Source organism: Natator depressus, chromosome 15 (assembly GCF_965152275.1).
Source record: "Natator depressus isolate rNatDep1 chromosome 15, rNatDep2.hap1, whole genome shotgun sequence".
In the NCBI taxonomy this organism is placed as follows: Eukaryota; Metazoa; Chordata; order Testudines; family Cheloniidae; genus Natator; species Natator depressus.
This window is the reverse complement of record NC_134248.1, coordinates 15,721,401-15,741,035: the sequence shown is the minus strand read 5'-3', so window position 1 is coordinate 15,741,035 and position 19,635 is coordinate 15,721,401. Positions and strand designations below refer to the sequence as shown.

The 19,635-nt window shown below is 38.4% G+C and overlaps 1 protein-coding gene across 2 annotated transcripts in view; it reads right to left on the bottom strand.

Annotated features, from left to right (window-relative positions):
* Window positions 1–19,635, bottom strand: part of LOC141999577 (septin-2) — a 95,530-nt gene that overhangs the window by 24,435 nt on the left and 51,460 nt on the right. For both annotated transcript variants that reach the window (XM_074973144.1, XM_074973142.1), the window contains exons 6-11: window positions 14,601–14,735; window positions 14,010–14,127; window positions 7,902–8,003; window positions 6,811–6,956; window positions 4,519–4,602; window positions 3,016–3,073 (exon numbers count right to left, since the gene is read on the bottom strand). In XM_074973144.1, coding sequence (XP_074829245.1) covers window positions 3,016–3,073; window positions 4,519–4,602; window positions 6,811–6,956; window positions 7,902–8,003; window positions 14,010–14,127; window positions 14,601–14,735 — 643 coding nt within the window. The remainder of the gene's footprint in view (window positions 1–3,015; window positions 3,074–4,518; window positions 4,603–6,810; window positions 6,957–7,901; window positions 8,004–14,009; window positions 14,128–14,600; window positions 14,736–19,635) is intronic.

Sequence of the window (19,635 nt, the reverse complement as noted above, 5' to 3'; positions counted from 1 at the left end):
TTTCAAAGCAGTCACCATGTTAGCCTATTGTTCCTTAGTCTGGTAATCAGTAAACAGGATGCAGTTAATTTATGTACATTGTTCTTGGAGAAATGTTACCATCACCAATGCAGCTCCACCAGTGAAAGTGCTAGCACTGACAGAACACAGGTTTATAATGATGTTTTTAACACCATACTGAAATAACATTGTGGAAAAAACACTGGAGTCCCATCTTCAGCAGTGTTCCCACTACCACCACCACTATTGGTAGTGGAACCATGGGAGATTTCCCCCAAAAGGAAGTCTTTAAACATCCAGAGAAGACAGTAAGGCAGGTAACAGGATTCAGTCTTAACAGGCATGCTATAAAGAAAGATGGAAACATGGAGACTGAAATATTAGCATTTCATGGACTTCCGGCTGCATGTAGAAGTCCTGAGACTGCCTCTGGTCGCAGAAATATGCATCCAACTATTTATAGAGTTGCTATCTTTAATCTGGCCTGAAACTAGTCTCTATTAGCTCTGCTCCCTTTTAAATCACAATTTTCTTCCATTCACACACTGTGACCTGGGGCCAAACTGCATTGAGTAATTGAATGCTGCTCTCTGAAAGATTGATAGTGAAACACCTCCATGTCCCAATAAAATGACCAATTATATGGCTGTAGTACTTGAACTTAAATACTGTGCCAACAGTCTCTGGTGTCAAGAGTTCTGATTCAATGCTACATCTATATGCTGGACATTTTAAGACCTAAATAAACATCAATTTCATACCAAAACAACAATTACTGATTCAACACTCTCATTCTCTGAAGTGACTGGAATAAAAGAAAATAACCAGCAATATAGTTGCACACGTGATTTTTTTTTAAGGTGAAGCTTAACAAGATTAAAAATGGAAGACATAAAAGTAAGGGATCAGAGACCAAACTGTAGGAGTATGGAAACTGATGGGTACAGCCTATATGACACTTTCCCTGACTCATCCAGGTGTGTTCAGGTAAAGTAGGCGTCTCCATCTTTCCTCAGAGTTGCTAAGCCTTGACCGATGGTCTTTTCTCACGCACTCTTTTAGAAATGATTTTTATATTATAATGTAAGATCTAAGATCAATAATAATTATTCCGTGTGAAGCAACAAGGTCTGACATTGGCAGACCAGGTGCCTGCTTATGCCAAGGTCCCTGTGTCTCAATTGAACTCTGCCAAATACATAGCTGGCATCAGTCTGGCTCACCTACACATTAATATTGTTAAAATAGGCATTAGAATTAGAATTGTGTTTACTAGTTAGATTTTATTGAATGCTTGTGAGTTGCTGCATGCATTAATCTCATTTATAACATCTGTAGCCCATATTGTAAGGTAATATTTGAGTGGTTGTATTGTAAGCCTCTGTGACTGTGTAAATCACCAGACAGGAGAAAGACATTAATGAGTACGAAGGGCTGATCTTCAACAGAAGATGTTACGTCCTTCCCAGCAGGAAAGGTTCATCGGCACCAGACAGGCTATTGTAGGATGTTAAAGGGGACAAAAGACATTTGTTGCTCTGCCCCCCATGAAGCTGAGTCATGGAAGTGGATTCTTCCCATCAGCTGAATTTGCAGGTCAGAGTACATGGCAAGAGGGGGATAAAAACCCCCAAACAAAAGGAATTTGCTATCTCTATGCTGCCTGAGCTCCAGGGAGCAAGGTTTTTCTAGGCATAAGCAAGAAATCCCCAGCTCCTTTACTTGGGTAAGCCCTAAAGGTCATAGAAGCTTTTATTATCCATAAACTCTATATCACCTTATGAAATTTAAGATTGTAAGTCATTTGTGTACTAATGTTTACCTGCTTTACCCTTGCAAATAACAAATTTCCTTTCCCTATTTATTAAATCTTTATATAGTTTATTATAGGATTGGCCACAGAAGTGGTCTTTGGTCTGAGATCTAAGCTGCAACTGACCTGGGACAAGAGACTAGTCCTTTGGGATGGGAGTAACCTGAAAGTAACAAGAATATTGCTGTGTTCCTTGGTGTAAGGGACCAACTATCACAAAGGTATGTTCACCTGGGTGGCAAGACAGACCCAAGGAGACTGTGAGACTCCATGTTTAGAGAGATGAAGTGCATGAGGTAATATCTTTTATTGGACCAGCTTCTGTTGGTGAGAGAGACCAACTTTCGAGTTTGAAGAAGAGCTCTGTTAAAGCTCGTCTCTCTCACCAACAGAAATTGGTCCAATAAAAGATATTACTTCACCCACCTTGTCTCTCATATCCTGGGACTAACATGGCTACAACATTGCATACTCCGTGTTTAGGTTATTATAGTGCCTGAGAAGCTTACCCTTAATAATTGGTTAGTGAAATCTACGCATAGAGTTCATAACCAAGTTGCGATTTGTGCATGGTTCCTAACATTCTGCCCGGAGGTTGGTACTCATGCTTTCAAGTCATTGCAGTCAGCATTACAGAAGGTACAAGGGGTGCATTTATTTTAAATATGTTTGTACAGACCACACACTCTGGGATAACATGCATCTCATTTAGAATAGCAATCTTAACTGTCAACTATCTATCCTGAAGTCTTATTTGAAAGAAACAAACAGAGCTATCACAAGTAAATGAGTCTGAGTGTTTAACCAAAAAACAGGGATTATATTTTAAGAAAATAAACACTTCAGTTGCAAATGCAAGATATGCACCTGCAAGCAAGGAATTGTGTACACAGTACACACAATATACTAGTAAATGCGCAAAATGCAATTAATTTGCATTTAGGTCCCCCACATTCTTCAAAACTAAACCCTTAAAGTCTTTTGCCCATGACCATTAGATGACCTGAAGTGCAGAAATCAGGAGAGAAAACTATTCTGCAGCCAGTCTAAATATTCAATTTCACTGTTTTACTGCACAAATACTAATTTTTCCTACAGTAGGAGATCTCTACTGATATATCATACAGATATGGATATATGTATCATTTAATTACAGGTTTTGTAATGAATCAAAAGAGAAATTTGTTACAATGCATCCTTACCTCAGCCTCTTTCTGCTGGAGGATTCTATCCTTGTCTACAACTTCTTCTTCAACAGGCCTACCAAACACAAACATACATCATACAGGTTTCAGAGTAGCTGCCGTGTTAGTCTGTATCCGCAAAAAGAAGAGGACAACTTGTGGCACCTTAGAGACTAACAAATTTATTTGAGCATAAGCTTTCGTGAGCTACAGCTCACTTCATCGGATGCATTCTGAAGTGAGCTGTAGCTCACGAAAGCTTATGCTCAAATAAATTTGTTAGTCTCTAAGGTGCCACAAGTCGTCCTCTTCTTTTTACACATCATACAGTGTAGGCATGGAAAAGGAAAGCATAAGACAGACATGGAAGAGAAAAAGTACACACAATCTCTGAGAACAGATTCACGGCTGACAGTTTGGGCCATACAGAGAGAACAAGATTGACTGCATGCTTTCTTACAAGGGAATGGATGAGAAAGTCTTGTTGCTTTAAGAAGCTATACTAAGCAGCACATTATATTGTCTAGCTCCTTCAAATTTCTTCCCAACTAGATTTCTCACTCCCATCTTCTCTTTCTCCTACTGTTTCATAAAAGGTGTTTCCTGCACTCTCATGCCTTGTTCTTTCATTTACTGCAATTGAGACATTTTCTTTGCCATCCCTCCATGGTACCACTGCAGTAATAAAACAAAGCTATGGCATAGATACAATGATGTCAATTTTCTTTCTTTTTGAAAATAAATGTTTGGTAATTAATAAGCATTTCAAAGTAAAGCTGGGAGAGGAATAGGTTGTCTGTCATCAGGAAGATGCGACGCCAACAGATATGTTCCTCATACTAGAAAGAAACGAAGCTTGTGAAGGACACAAAAATTTATGACAAATAAAGAAAGTGATATCAAATGGGTTTAATTAAAGAATGGTAATGAAACATGCTAAACTGAAATAAGGAAACGTGGAAAGGAAGTCTATTCAAGCTAAGCATGTCTATCTAGCTGTATATCCAATTATTACTGAACAAGGCAAAGTAAAATAGAAAGCTTAAAGAAAATACATTCCACAAACCCTTGGCCAATGTGTCAGTCTTACACTTAAAAAGTGAAACACCATCCATCCTGAGCTTCACAGGCTGGGTCTCCATTTAATACCCCAGTTCCTTACGCTTATTATTTTTATAGGGACTATTAAAGGGGGGAACCCCCACCATATTTACTATCCACTGTTTCTCTACGCATTTTTAGATTAAAAATGAGGGGAGGAGGAAGGAGAAAGGGTACGCAAATGGAACCAACCAAGCCAGTAATTTGTAGCTGTGGTATTTACCTAGCTGTCATTCTTTATTAAATGATCCCTGTTAAAGTTATTTCCACAAATTCTCTAATGGTGCATTTCAGTGCTGCATCTCAGAAAAGAATGGTGATCTAAAGGGAGAGAATGGCAGGGAAAGAGAATCTGTCCAATAGCACAAGTGAAAAATGACAGAATCAACAGAAGCAAAGCCCAAAGGAGCTCATACTCACTTGCCCGTGCGTTTTAATCTCTCTGATCGGAAGTTCTCATAGTGCAAATCTTGAGTCACTTCCTGCAGGTCTTGCATGTGTGTTCTGGAACAGGTAAAGGAATAATATTTTACATTTTTTGCCAAACCGTTAATCACCCTCTTCAATTCACGGTTTCTATTACAAAAATCACTATATTTATTTGGGACTAAATCCTAGATAGAAACAAAGGCCAAGTCCTCCACCCACAAAGTAACTGGAACATTAATACCCACACCATGGTTTTTTTGTTGTTTTTTTTTAAATGGGGCTTAAATTTCTCTCTTCCCGATAATTACCTTCAAAAACAAGAAAAATTCTGCTGTCCATCATTGTCCACTACTTCAGAGGAGTTGTTTGCAGTAATCTCCAAATTGTAGTAACCCTTGCCTTTGCCTTATGTTAGTATTCAAGAGATATTTTAGAAACTATGTCCTAAAATACAGTTTATAACTTCAGACTAGGTAGAGCTCCTTAGCAATCTCCAAGAACTTTCAACTCTCAGAAGAACATACATCAAAGCTGACCACCAGAGGGCGATCTCTGACTAGCAGAGGCTCTACTTACTGCACCAGGACTCTGCACTGAAACTGAATTTCCAGTAACAGAAAGTTACCATAATAAACTTCCATTTAAAAAAGTTACATAGCTAAATTATACATACAAGGTATAGTCATAAATCGGGTTTACTGTATTTAAGTGGCACTTTCTAGATTGTCAGGGCTTAAGACTTAGTCTATCCTGACCTCTATCTTTAGCGTATTTTAAAAATACAAATCAATGAGAAAAGTTTCGTCTTCCTGCTGCAACACTCTACCTAAAAGAAACCCTCAAACTTACAAGTTACACTCTGACCCATCAGCGCATGAGGGATATAAAAAGACAGAGTGATACAAGTGAACACTATACAATGTATACACTATACAATCACAGCAAACAAGGGTGAAGTTTTTGAGGATGTGGAAATAAACTAAGCACAGCAGTACAGATCAGTGAACGGGAAGAAAGGAGAGAATGATTCTCCATGAGTACACTCCTAAGTAAGTGCTACCAAACAAGAAAGAAGTTGTAACAGGTTAATTTTAAAGCACACTGCCATCATTCATCACAAAGATGTAACAGCATAGCTGTCAGCCTAATGTGAGTCAAACTGTAGACCACTCTCTCACTGAAGACAACAAACACTTAAAAGCTTTCTGACCAAATTTAGCACTGAAAGCAAGGGAAGAACAACATTGGCTTCAGACCTGTCTAGTGCAGGTGATGTGCAAGCTCCCCCTTATGTGCAGCTATGCCAAAGCAACTTAATCCATACCTTCAATAGCCCTGCGCTATTCCATTACTGGACCTCCACTGAGCAGAGAGTGCTAGTTATGTCCAATATGAATTTGGATTGACCTTAGCCCCATAAGTGCCCATCTAAGATGATGACAATATGATCAAATAAGAGAATCTCTTATGCCAAGAGTCTTTGTGAAAAAGCATTTGGTGACATATAATTCATGGAGTGAGGTGAGGGGGTGGTTATACTATTATTATGCTATCTGAATTAAACAGATGCAACAATTCCTTTATAAAATGACAATATTAACAATGATAAATCCAAACGCACTGTCATGGGCTATGATTCGTATTTGTAATTTGTACTGAGATAAAGCCTGGAGGCCCTTAGGCCTCAGTCCCACTAGCTCTTCTGCACAGGTGGACACTTGCACACCCAAGGAGCCATGTGCAGGACAATGGTCTACGTCTGCTACAGGAATCTTTAGGTATTATAAAGATGCCAATGAACATCTTAAAACATCCTTAAACTACACCGCATGGAAAGAAGCAAAAAAGTGAAACATCAGTCTAAGTAGACTTAAACTCCATGGTATACCATAAGCAGTCTTGACCTGTGAAAAATTTTCTTTATGCTCCAAATTTTACTAGTAGCTTAATTAGGCCCAAGCAAGGATGCTACAGATAACCGATCAACTCTTAAAGTTAATACAAACAGCATTTTTTAAAAAACCCATCACAGGGAAGTAAGCGGCAAAGAAGTCATCACATATACTTACTTGTAATCATCACACAGTTAAATGTACAGGCTGCATTTTGTACATCATTGTTCCTTGCTATAGGCAAATGAATCCAAAAATAGAGAAAGCAAAAGTAATATGGCTAGAATGAAATGAAGTCTGTGTACATAAATGAAAAAAAAAAATCCATCAAGGGCACCTCCTGATTCAACAGATACATAATGCCAAAGATTAAACACATGCCTTTACTTACACCAGCATTGTGCGCAATTTAAGGAAGTCATTGTGCTCTGGATTCTCAACCTCAACCACTCCCCAAGGGTAAAGGCGACCTCGGATTTTTTTTCCTTTCACCTCAATAAGTTGGTTCGACCCAATAACAGCAAAGGGAATGCTAGCCTAGACGAGACAACAGAGCAAAAGCAACATAAGTTCTCGAGAAGCATAGAAATACATTTCAGTATTGAAGGGAAAAGACAAAAAAAAGTTACCAAACCAATGTGACTAAACCCATTAGCATCAGAGAACAGAACATTGCCTAATCCTATACCCTATGCTGTACATAACTCCTCAGTATTAATAACTGTAACCTTGTTGTGATCAGTTTTGTCTTCACACCTGTGTAAAGGAAAATTATTTACAGGTTGTTGGTTTTTTTGTTTTCAGTTAGAACTCTTATTATTTTAGGAGCTTTTTGCTTTTGTTGAAGCACAGGTCAGGCGTGGCCTGTCATCTAACATAAATAGCCCATGGAAATTTGCCAGTTACAGTTGAAAAACAGAATAGAGAGTTAGGATGATGGATAACAGATAGCTAGAGACATTCACAGTTTAAGGCACACTGTAAAGTGTTTATGCAATGATACCTGTAGCACAGACATGAGTGACTGAAATAAATTGAGATCTTCATTACTGATTTAGTTTTGTGAGAGGCAAGAAGTGAAGTATGACAGTCAGATACCTTTGCCTCGCTCTCCTCTGATCTTATTTCAAATTCTGGATTAAGTCAGAGAGGATTAGCATCTCATTCTAGCATCTAGTGGACATCTGCCTACATTTTAAAAAGTCAAAATCGAGCACCACGGGACTTCAGAGAATCCAAGACTAGAATCAAAGGGAGTACTTGCAAGGTCAAGACTGAAGTGTTTTACTACAGCTGCATGGAAGCAGTTCATGTAATATTTGGGTCTAAGGAGGACTATCATTCAGTTCTGAGAGAATAAAGTCACAAATTTTCAACAAATACATTATAACTGAATATAATATCTGTAAGAATCCTGTAGCTTTATAAAAACTAGTTAAAATAAAATGATCAGTCTTTTCAAATATCAGGTGAAGAACTCACCTTCAGAACCCTGGTCTGTTCTTTGAACTCCTCATCTTCATCAGAATCTGCATCAGGCAACTGGTAAATCCTAATGCCATGCTCAGCAATCTCATCCAGAACCTGAAGAATTGGGGGGGGGGGGGCACGCACGCGGCCACAGGAGGTGCACAAATTGGAAAGAGAAAGATAACAATCAAGTTTCTATCTGGTTAGAGATCCACTATAGGTTTTAAGTAGATATCTTTGATGTACAGGTCTGCCATCCAAATTCTCTTATCCCCAGAACAGGAAATCCAGAGTATGTTTCCTACTCTTAAATAGCTTGACCAAGCAACTAAGTAAGTCATTAAAACAATTTACATTTGGTCTTTGGTTTTGTATACTTACCCACCTGGTGATTACCTGAAACTGTTTTAGCTTCATTGGGAATCTGCTTCTACCTCAAAACTTCCATTGTGATACAGTGTTGTTGTAGCCGTGGTCCCAGGATATTAAGAGAGACAAGGGGGGTGAGGTAATATCCTCACCCACCTAGTCTCTACCTTAAAACTGTATTTTCACATTTTATCTCCCATCACTAAATGGAGGCTACCTGGACTTTCAGTCCACAAATAGCTTAAGAAGGACGGCACAAAAATAGGTAAGTGTCCATTTAGAGAGCAGTAGTTTGAGGTATAGGAAACTACCAATTGGGAAATAATTACACAATCTTGAGAAGTCTGGAGGAAATCCATATTAGGCTTTGTAGGACTTTCTCACACAAATTTCATTTTAGCCTGACAAAATTATGTCTCCATACTTGAAAGCACTGAAGGGCTTTGTTAATTAATGTAGGTTCTCTTTTTGAGCAGGATAGGAAACACACACTGATGCAGAGTGTCAGAAATAAACTGAAAGAGTTTCTGAAATTAACTTTCACGGAATTATTTACAATTTTAAAAAGCCACGGGCTACAAAATTACAAATGGTTAAATATGAATGACAGCTCTGCCACCTATGTCCCCATTACTCAAGGAGATGTAGATTTGGGATATCAAAGTGCATGGTGAGATATTTTCAAGCTCATTTTACTGTATGTTTATGTCATGCTGGCACCCAAATAAAATAATTAAGCTTAAATGTAAACAAGCTGATTCAAATAGCTTCTAAATTCAGTAGTTTATATGGTGACAGTTCACTGAATTCGAAGTTTTAATTTAAAAAAAAAAAAAACATCCTGCTGTTACCAGGCGCTTAATCAATGGATTTGAACTTAACTTCAAAGAATTCAGTTTATTAACATGCTAAAGTTGGAATCATCACTTGCTATGGATATTAAGCTTATTAACAAAAAATAGCACTATATTCTTGCATACATCTTTACCGAGATTAAGAGAGACATGGCACCTGCCTCAGAGAGTTTACAATCAAAGATAAACATAGGTCTTAAACACCAACAAAGAACAGGGGTATTGAAGAGACAGCAAGAAGTTAAAAATAATATTACCTATAGAACAAGCAAATCATTAACACAGTTGGAATGTATACGTACTGCCCTGCCTCTGTCTGGGAAGCAGGAGCAGACAACACACAAGTAACAGTCAATGGTAAAAAGCAAGGACCAGAAGTGGATTTTGAGGAGATATTCATTACTCACAGCTTCAAAAAATAGCAAGCACAGATCATAATGTGTGCATCCATTATATATTTTATATGCTATATATTCAAAAATGGAAAAAATGCTAAATTAAGTTTTATATCACCTAATCTGTAACTGTAATTAAGTCCATGTCCCACTTAGAGGATTTCGAATTACTTTCTTTCTCTATTTTAACAGTGAAAGTTATCCTCACACAATTCTCCTTATTGTAACTAATGTCTGGGATTAACAAACACTAATCTGTACTTCTGTATACATACTTTTCCTAATGAAATCACTGCAGGGGTAAACAGCTAGTTTAACTCTAGACCTCTGGCAGTGTCAAAAGGTGATATTTAATTTTCCCTTCAAAACAGAGGAGAACACTTCCACTGTGATCCCATAAACTATTAAAAAAAAAAAGCCTGAAATGAGAATTTCCTCCTTCTATAACATTGAGGAGATTCTGTTCAGATAAAAGGAAGTGTGGCTGTTCTTAGCATCACTGGAAAGAACATTTAGCTCTTCGGTGGAAAGTCAGCATTCCATCTTCAAAGTTATCTTGGATGCTCCAGACAACCCAGGAACTGTGACTGTAGAAACCACCCCTCTGGTATTCCAGTGGCTGCAGCTACACTAGCAAGTCAGTGTCTGTTTAAAATAGCAGTGCAACTCCAATGGTTAAAGCCCTAGTGTAGACCAGGCTAAGGCCTCCACGTCAAGAAAGCAAGTTTTCACAACACAGTGGTAAAGGCACTGAAGTCCTGTCCACATAAGTGCTTACACTTTAATTAGCACTGATGTAACTGCACCAGTGTTGAAATAGGTACTAAATTAGCTAGTATAGATGCAGCTACTGAGTCCACAAGAGAGCTTGCTATGGAGCCTGCATCAATATCATTTGTTCCTATGAGTTTCTGTTATAATCGTACCCAATAAATCTGTTATAGGAGAAACTCTCCCATTCTACAGTTTGTATAATCCAAGTTTAAATGACTTTTAAGCCTTTTGTTAATCCAGGGTGGGGGCTAAGGGAACACATACAAGAGTGACCCTTGTGTATGTACCATCCCTATTCCTAGGATCTTTCCTTCCTGTGCAGAGTGTAAACCATCATTTTCAATGTAAAATATAATGAACCCAAAGTCACAGCTGCTCTGTAGTACCTACATGAAGGTCCCCATACCTGCAACCTTCCACACTTTTAGAAGAAAAAAATATGCCAAATAAACTATATGCCACATTTTAATAACAGAATCTGAATATCTAAAGGGTTATGTCTTGGGTTTCAAATTTGGAAGTAACGTTAGTTTAGAAAAATTGAAGTACAGCTTTCAATTATTTTATTTATTTTTTATTAGAAAGGGGGATTTTAAGTAAATTTCATTTTAAGAATCAAAACTAGCTCAAGTCCACAACAACAGAGCAACTAGTTAAGAGGAAAAACATTTTGATGGGGAAACGTTAACCCCATTTCAACTGAAGACAATACATATATAACAGCAAAGGATACTAGCTTGGAGCCATATCAATCTAGAGGTTAGTACTGTTTTGCAGAATGCAACCCAACAATTTATTGGAGTTTACAGTATCCCCTAACGATGAGACATGAACAGCTGGTATAGGTGAAGCAGTATTGCAGTTCGCTGCTTCTACGTAGATGCATGGAAAAAGAAAGCACATTTAGCCTGAGTGAGATTTGAGAGATAAAAATGCAGCTGAAACAATAGAGGGAAAGCCAGCAACAAGGGGTGCTAGAATATATTACAGCTGTTAAACCTAGTGCTTTCCTGGGAGGAAAAAGAATTGCAATAAAAACAAACTGTATTTTATGGTTTCAACAATGAAACAGCATTTTGCGTCTTGAAATCTCAGTTTTATTGGCCTCAGGGGGTTCTGTGTTCCTACAGATTAGCATTCCCATGGGAAATTTAAGAAGTCAAAATACTAGTTCCCCTCTCATGAAATCATTCTTTTGAGCAGGTTTCCTTACTGGCTTTGCATGGCACAGCTTGTGAAACCGCCTTGCAGTTCTTCCCACTCAAGAGTTTCTTAAAAAAAAAAAAAAAAAACCACAACTTTGAATTCCAGCAAGACAAAACAGGAATTACTCCAAGCTGGGTTTCCTTCACAAGCACCACAACTGATCTTTTAGCTTGGTTCAAAGAAGCAAAACAAAAACACTACCTTAGATTAATCGCCAAATGGCAGAGACATCTAAAACAATATCAAAGCCGCTCCAGCAAAGGCAAATTTTGATTCTTATTCCTGATAAGAGATTTTGTAACTGAGATGCTTTTAGTTAGAACAATATACACTAGCTAGACTTTCAAAGCTTTGGAACCACATTACACATTTTACTTAGTTAAACCATTTGTACTGACCTTTGCCAGTAGACCAAAAATAATTAAAAGTTGTTTATCTTCTTAACCACACCATAACTGGCAACAGTTTAGGTGCCTCTTATGTTTTTATGGTAAGACAAGACATTGCTGTAATAACAATGCCCTTCAATATAAATCAAGGGTATTTTATAAGATTTGTTTATTAAAACTATGTTATGCTACAAACTGGGAAGTTGGAATTATATTTAGATTGATGTGAAAGGAATATGATCAAGTGAGGTTTCATTAATTTACATCCATTCAATATAGGATAGTTGTGCTAGGACTTGCCTCTATTTGCCAGTATTGCAATAAAATATATATTTACCGCGAAACCTCAATCTAACGTCACTTAGGGGTTATGCTGAAAGCCATGCAATCCAATTTAAGGAAGATCAGGAAATAGGTTTGCTTGCTGTCTGTATTTCACTGCAACCGCTGCTGGTAATACCCTCTCTGCCATTACCTCATAATGAATGCCACATCATATGCATGCTATGTGATGCTGGACACTAAAGCGAGATCACCAAACAGTAGAGGAAAGGAGTGCTATAAAGAGAGGATGTTCAATCCAGGATACTGACAGCAATGACTGAATGACAGTCCTAGCAACTACTGAAACCTGGTTGGCATACATCCAGCTATGTTTAAAAAGAGAGTTGTTGCTTTTGGAGAAAGGGGCATGCATGCAGAACCTCTGCTTTTATGTCAGTTTAAATTTCAGTTGAAATATAAATGGGAGCAGAATAATCATTTTAGCATTGAATCTACTTTGTAATTTCAAAGAATACTTTAACATTACACACCCAAATCTGTATTTGGGCACCCAAATTTTAACTCCTTAAGCACTCAGCCTGCTGCCAAATGCAGAAGTGGAAACTTTAACTCAGGTGACGATGCCCGAAAATTGGCTCCACAGAGCTCATCTAATGGGCCAGGGTAAACATGCTGAAAAGTCAAATTAGTTTAAAGATCAAATATCGTTTACATAAAAAGAAAGCTCCCAAAGGAACACACTAAACAGATAATAAACTCCTCTCACTCACCAGCCACCCCTAGTGCACACAAGCAGGGCTAACGCTGGTGTAAGTCGTACAACCAGATATGTCTTAGAGGGTTGGTTTGTTTTTTTCTACAAAACTATAGTATTTAAAAGTCCAAAGGCTTAGACAAGACTTCTCCCCACAAGTTTCCTTTTTACTTTAATTAAAAGCAAATCTGGCTACCTAGATTTATGGAGAGTACAGTGCTATGACAGGCCATTTTGTGAGACTCTCTCTCTCTCTCCCCATCAACGGTTTGGGGTTTGTAGTGACAAGGAATAGTCGTTGGATTTAGCTAACATGTGCTAGTTAAGCCTGACCTAAACTTAACCACTTTTTCTAGTCAAGACAAACCCTTGGTCCATCTTACAGAGAAAACAGATAAAACCAAAAAACCTGGAAAAAAAGATCCAGAACCCATTCTGAAGGAGTCCTGGAAAACATTCATATAGATGCTCAAAATGCCAGTGTTCCCAACTACACAAGGAGCAAAAATTCTCCTGAATTTTTTTGTATGTTTTTAGGAGCTTTCTAATCAAACTATGGCACTGTAAAACATACCCTAGCAGCCTACTGGCTGGAAAATCAACTCTTGGAAAGTCTTGGCAAACAGTATTAAATAAGGTAGGTAAATCTTTGAACACTGAAAGATTTACATCATCAGCTCTGTCTGGAAAACTTCCTTCTCCAGTACAGCCCTAAGTACATCCTGACATTCATGCAAACAAATAAGTGTCCTATTAAAAACTGATGCAGGGAGACATGCTTCTTTTAATAGCAATGAGGTTAGAGAACACATCTTGATAACACACTTTAAAATCACAGGGAAGTGCTGCAATAACCTTTTGGGGGACACACACTTCCCCTTGATCATTTCTACACTGTGGGCCAGATGCTCATCTGGGGTAATTTAGTGTAGTGCCAATGACTTCAGTGGAGCTGATTTACACTAGGTGACAGTTCGGTCCTATGTCTGAAATGTTCTGTGATTCAGCTAATGGTGTTCAACCTGGGTTTATTTTTATCTGGCTCCAGCCCTGTGCTGGTCCACATTTTTCTGACACTTGGGTGTTATATTTACCCTTCTCTTCAGCCTCTCTCTCTCCTTCAGTGTCAGAGTGTCAGCCTTGGCAATCACAGGGACAATGTTGACTTTTCCATGAAGAGCTTTCATGAACTCTACATCTAAAGGCTTCAGCCTACAAGTAGGAAAAAAATACAACAAAAACAAATTAAACCTAAGGGACTATTAAACATACATATTAAGTGGCAAGTATCAGGATTATTGCACTTGTACTAACAATATATAAGTAGCCCTTAATTCAAGGTATCTATGTAAACAATCTGTCCTGTAACTTTAAATGACTTGGAGCACTTATCTATTGAGCTGCTCATGTAAGGGTTGAATTGTAATTAAAGTTTCCATCTCAATAATATGCATATTACCAGCTTTTGTGTTTCTGAGAATATTTACTCCTCCGTATTAAATTCCTACCGGAATAAGACAAAGCAGGAGGAGGTCATTAAACCCAAAGCCTGTTTTAATTGAGTTGGCTAACTGACAACTTGGGAAGTAACTCCATTAACATGAAGGTTAGTCTCCAAGACGGGGAAGTTACCAAATGCACGCTAAGGATAAAACACCCTAAAATATAAGTATTTATTTTCTTACCCATGCCCAAAGGGTGATATGAAGTAAAAACAGCAGTGGACTCTGTTGTCTATAATGTGGCGCCTGTTCAGACCACTCTCGTCGTGAAGGTATCTTTCAAACTGATTGTCAATATAATGGATGATTGTTTTGAAGCTGTGGTAGGAAGAAACAGAGGCTTCTTATACCGGCTCTATGTTTTTGGTTTTTAATAATTTGTGACAGCGAAGGGAGGAGCAAAGAAGGAATGTGTGCTCTGATTAACCCTTCTGAATAGAAGGATTCAGTTTCCTAATAAGAAAAGGAGGACTTGTGGCACCTTAGAGACTAACCAATTTATTTGAGCAGAAGCTTTTGTGAGCTACAGCTCACTTCATCGGATGCATGTAGCTCACGAAAGCTTATGCTCAAATAAATTGGTTAGTCTCTAAGGTGCCACAAGTACTCCTTTTCTTTTTGCGAATACAGACTAACACGGCTGCTATTCTGAAAAAAGTTTCCTAATACTGTCTCTTGTGGAGCACTTTTTTGACGATGAATTTTAAAAACTGTTCAGTGTGTGTGATACACAACAGCCTGCCCCCTAACTACTTATCTCTGGAGCAACTTTAAATTCACTTCTGTTGGGTGAAAAGGTTAACGGCAAGTTCAGAGACAAACTCAATGGTGAGACAAGACAAAGACAGGAACATAGGGTGGGTTTTTTTGTTTGTTTGTTTTAAACCCGCTGACAAATGGCATAGCCAGGATATCCTCTTGATTAGCAGTTTGACAACCCTGACCTTAGAATCAGGTTTCTATAGTTACCTATAAAAATTCTGGTATTTTAGTCTGCTTGAATTCAGTCTAAATATATTTGAAAGACGTGTGCTCAAACATCATGTGATTTATTAAGCTATTTTTGCCACAATCCTTATGTTGGTAAATTCATACTTATCTCAAGGCAATTTAAAATATGCATTGGAAGGAAGTAATGGAATGTCAACCTACGTCTGATATGTTAACTGATATCACAAACAGTGGGTGAAAAATAAAATTATGGCTTTTTAAAAAAAAAAAAAAGATGCATGTACTACCAAGCAGATTTGTTGTTTCTGAACACCCCAATGTGTACTAGATGCCTCACAAAAAAAAGAAAAAAAAAAAGAAAAGAAAAAAGAAAAAAAAGAAAAGAAAAAAGAAAAGAAAAAAGAAAAGAAAAAAGAAAAGAAAAAAGAAAAGAAAAAAGAAAAGACATTCCTTGCTCCCAAGTGTTAACAATTTAAATAAGTTTGGTGTGACAGCAACAAACAATGAAGAGAGGGGAGAGAGGCAAGGGAGCCCAGAGGATACAAACATAAGATTAAGCAGATACTTTGTGTCATGGATACATTTTAAATTTACCATTCACTTTTTCCCCACTTAGATTAACTTTAAATGTGATTTTTCTGTTGTTGAAGGGGGAGTGGGAGGTGGGGTTCGAGGAGTTAGAAAGGAAGACAACAGTGAGAAAGCAGGGAGAGACAAAGGGAGGGAGAAGTTAAGTATAAGGAGAATGAAGGTGGACAGCAAGTTGGGGGAGGGCAAAAGAGTGGGGGTTAGACAATCATTGCCTGTTGCAAATGTAGACTGTAACAGGGAGGTTTTCTTGCTTTCAACCCTGAGGATCCTGAGCATCTGATAAGACTGAAGGCACAGAATCTGTGGTGAGGTATAGCCTTTGTACACAGCCCTCTTAGCCCGTTCCACCTCTTGGAAGGACATTTTGCTACCACTGGCAAATCTGGTATAGCTGTGCAAGTGTTGGTACAAAGGGATTCTAACTTCATTCAGGTCATCCAGAAGAATAGCCCCAGGGCATATCCCCTTTCACTGTCTGCCTTACCCTCATATAGAGCTTCAACTCTGACTTAGGAGAAAGAGGGACAGAATGACACTGTCAAGATGGTGCTGTCCTCAACTATCACCCGAACATTTTTATTCCCTTTTGCTCACAGAAGCAGAAGAGATCATCTCGGTCTACATGTCTTAGCTATAACAAACAAGCATAAGGGATATAATTAGGGATGTAAAAGGTTAACTGGTAAGCAATAGTCTTGCCCATTAACCCACCTTAACTGTTAACTCCGGGCTGGAGGGGGCCCAGCTGGAGCAGCCCCAGTCCCATCAGCCTCAGCCGCACCGGCCAGTGGGATCGACCCCAACCACTTAATCAATTAACCATTTAAATGACATATTTGTAATTGTTTAAACGGTTAAATTTTTAAACGGTATTTACATCCCTAGATAGAACTAACATCCACAGAAAAAGTTTTCTGAATTGTTGAAGAGTGACATCTAACCTTAAGCCTGAAAATATCATTATAACAACCTAAAACATGATATGAGGGACTGGAAGTAACCAGGGCCAAGACAGACTTCTCATTGAGAGCATTCTCCCCCCGCCAGCTCAGTCACGTTTTTATACACACAGAAATAGAATTATTAGCAAGTTTTAAGCTTTTTGATTTACTGATTAACTCTCATACATATCTGTTTACCTGGCATTTGATGGGCATTTCTTGAATGTCTTATTATTTATGTTACTGTAAAACCTAGGTTACAATAGGAGTTTCAGGTTTGTATTGAAATGCAAGCAGAAGAGACGCCTCCAGTATACTGTGATACACCTTCAAAACTGAAACCACAGTGACCTGGAAATACATGGAAGATGTAGGCGTCTCCTTTCTTGCACAATCCACGGAGAACCCATCTGTAAACTGATACCTTCTATAGGTCAGTGATATTAGTAACAGAATTAACATGTATATTTCTATTGTCTCTCTCATTTGTACTTCACTGGTTATATATTTTGTTGTAGGGAAAGAAAGAAAGAAAGAAAGAAAGAAAGAAAGAAAGAAAGAAAGAAAGAAAGAAAGAAAGAAAGTACAGAATCATAAAATATCAGGGTTGGAAGGCACCTCAGGAGGTCATCTAGCCCAACCCCCTGCTCAAAGCAGGACCAATGCCCAACTAAATCATCCCAGCCAGGGCTTTGTCAAGCCTAACCTTAAAAGAGCAGAGGAGTGTCTTAAAAAATTACTTTTGTGAAACTTCAGTATTTGCTTGCTAAAACTCATTTTTAAGTTCTAGCATTTGTAGTACCCAGACATGTTGAAAGAGGACAATACATTTTATGTTGCTGTTGATCTTTTAAACAAAACTCCCTTTAGCTGGTGAAAGATAATGAGATTGAAGAGACATGAATATTAGAACAGAAACCAAGTACAGTACAAACAATGGGAACACACCCCTAGTTACAAGTTTCTCTGGCAATGTAATTCATTTACGTGCAGTTTTATAGTCCTAACTGCTGTAATTTTTCCTATAAACGTGGCATTAGTGTATGGCACCTTCTGATTTCCGGGAAACACCTGGCTTTGCACCACTATGATATCATTTTACTTAGAAGACAGCATATCCTGTACTATGTACCATAACGGCAAACAACGAAATTATTACTTTAAAGAGTTCATTCGGGAAAAATGAAAAATAAACCTGAGCTGCCAAAAACCACAAATTCAGCCTCACAAAAGCCAGGAACAACAGAACTGATAAGCTCTACTGAAAAGTGACCTGTCACACTGGGACAAAGATGAAACAAAGAAAATATACTGAATACCTGTATCTAACAAGTGAGTTGGGTCGCTGTGTTGTTGTCAGCAGCCCCTTTGATGACTGCCTAGTCCAAGCCAGGACTGAGGGAGACTGCATGCAGTGCAATAAGCTGCAAAGGCTGCATTTAGTTATGTTTAGGAACTAGAGCACCCTTGTCTTGTCAGGATTCTGAAACTGTCATAAAGAATCCTCTGTCACACTTCAGATTAAGGATATATTTATAAATTACACACAAAAAACAATGTTAAAAAGAGTCTTAAGGTTCCAAAGTGAAGCACTCAAAAGTTAGGAAGTGCCAGAATTAAGACTGTCTACAACCTTCATTCACTCCCCTAGAGCATATGCATTATCACAGTTTTTTCCCACCAGGGGCCTGCTGCATTGAGTGCACAGGATGAATTGTGCTCACTGAATGCACAGCTGTTCAGTAGTTCGTTTTATCCTCATTTGTGTGTGCATATATCATTAAAGTTCATATAAGTTAAACCAGAATGTGATCAAAGACTATCAATGAATTTGTACAACGGAGTTAGATTAAGGTTCCACAGGTGTTAATCCTGGACCTTCCTAACTTTTGAGAGCTTGACTTTCCAATCTTAATGTTCTTCCAACAAAGTTTTTTGTATGTACCTCCCGAGGTTTCTAAAATAGCAAACTAAAGAAAATACACTCCATCATATGATCACATGGGTCATCACCAGAGTTGGAGTTTTTAGATCCACAGCACAGACCTCTGCCACTTGAGCTAATGGAGTAACTAGCAGCAGTAGTAAAGTGGCATCCTCTATGTAGACCAGTAACTAGATGAAGGTGAGATATATGCTTTGCCAGAGGGCTTCACAGACATTTGATGACACCAGAATCAGAAATCTTGGGTTCCACCCCAGGTTCTGGAGGAAAGTGATCTGTAGTAGTTGCAAACCCTTATGCTCTGTAACCCCCAAGCCTGACCACCTCTGTCTTGTCCTCTCCAACCTGTGCAAATCCAGTCCCAGTCTTGTCTCTTCTCCTCCTCCAGCTCCTCAACCCAACATCATCTCCCTTCTCTTCCCCAACACTCTTAATATCTGGCTCCCAGTCCAAGACCCAGTCTTCTCCCCAACTCTGTCTTACAACACCCATCTCCCTCCCCAGATTGCGATTTTTCAAAGGCTTGTAACTTCTAATTTGGGCAATTTTTCCCACAGAAACAACAAAAGGCAACCCCCCTTGCTAAATTTCAAGCCCCTGCTCAAAAGTATGGAGGACACTATGGATTCACAACAAAAATAATTATTACAGCTGTTTTTTTGTTTTTTTTAACATGGGCAAAACAATGTATTTTTTCCTAATCTGGCTCTCGGAAAGGGATGAACCCTTTTTGCTGAAACTTTCCAAAGCCTTCAACCTAAGTCATACCCCTGGAATGAAAAATCTCAGC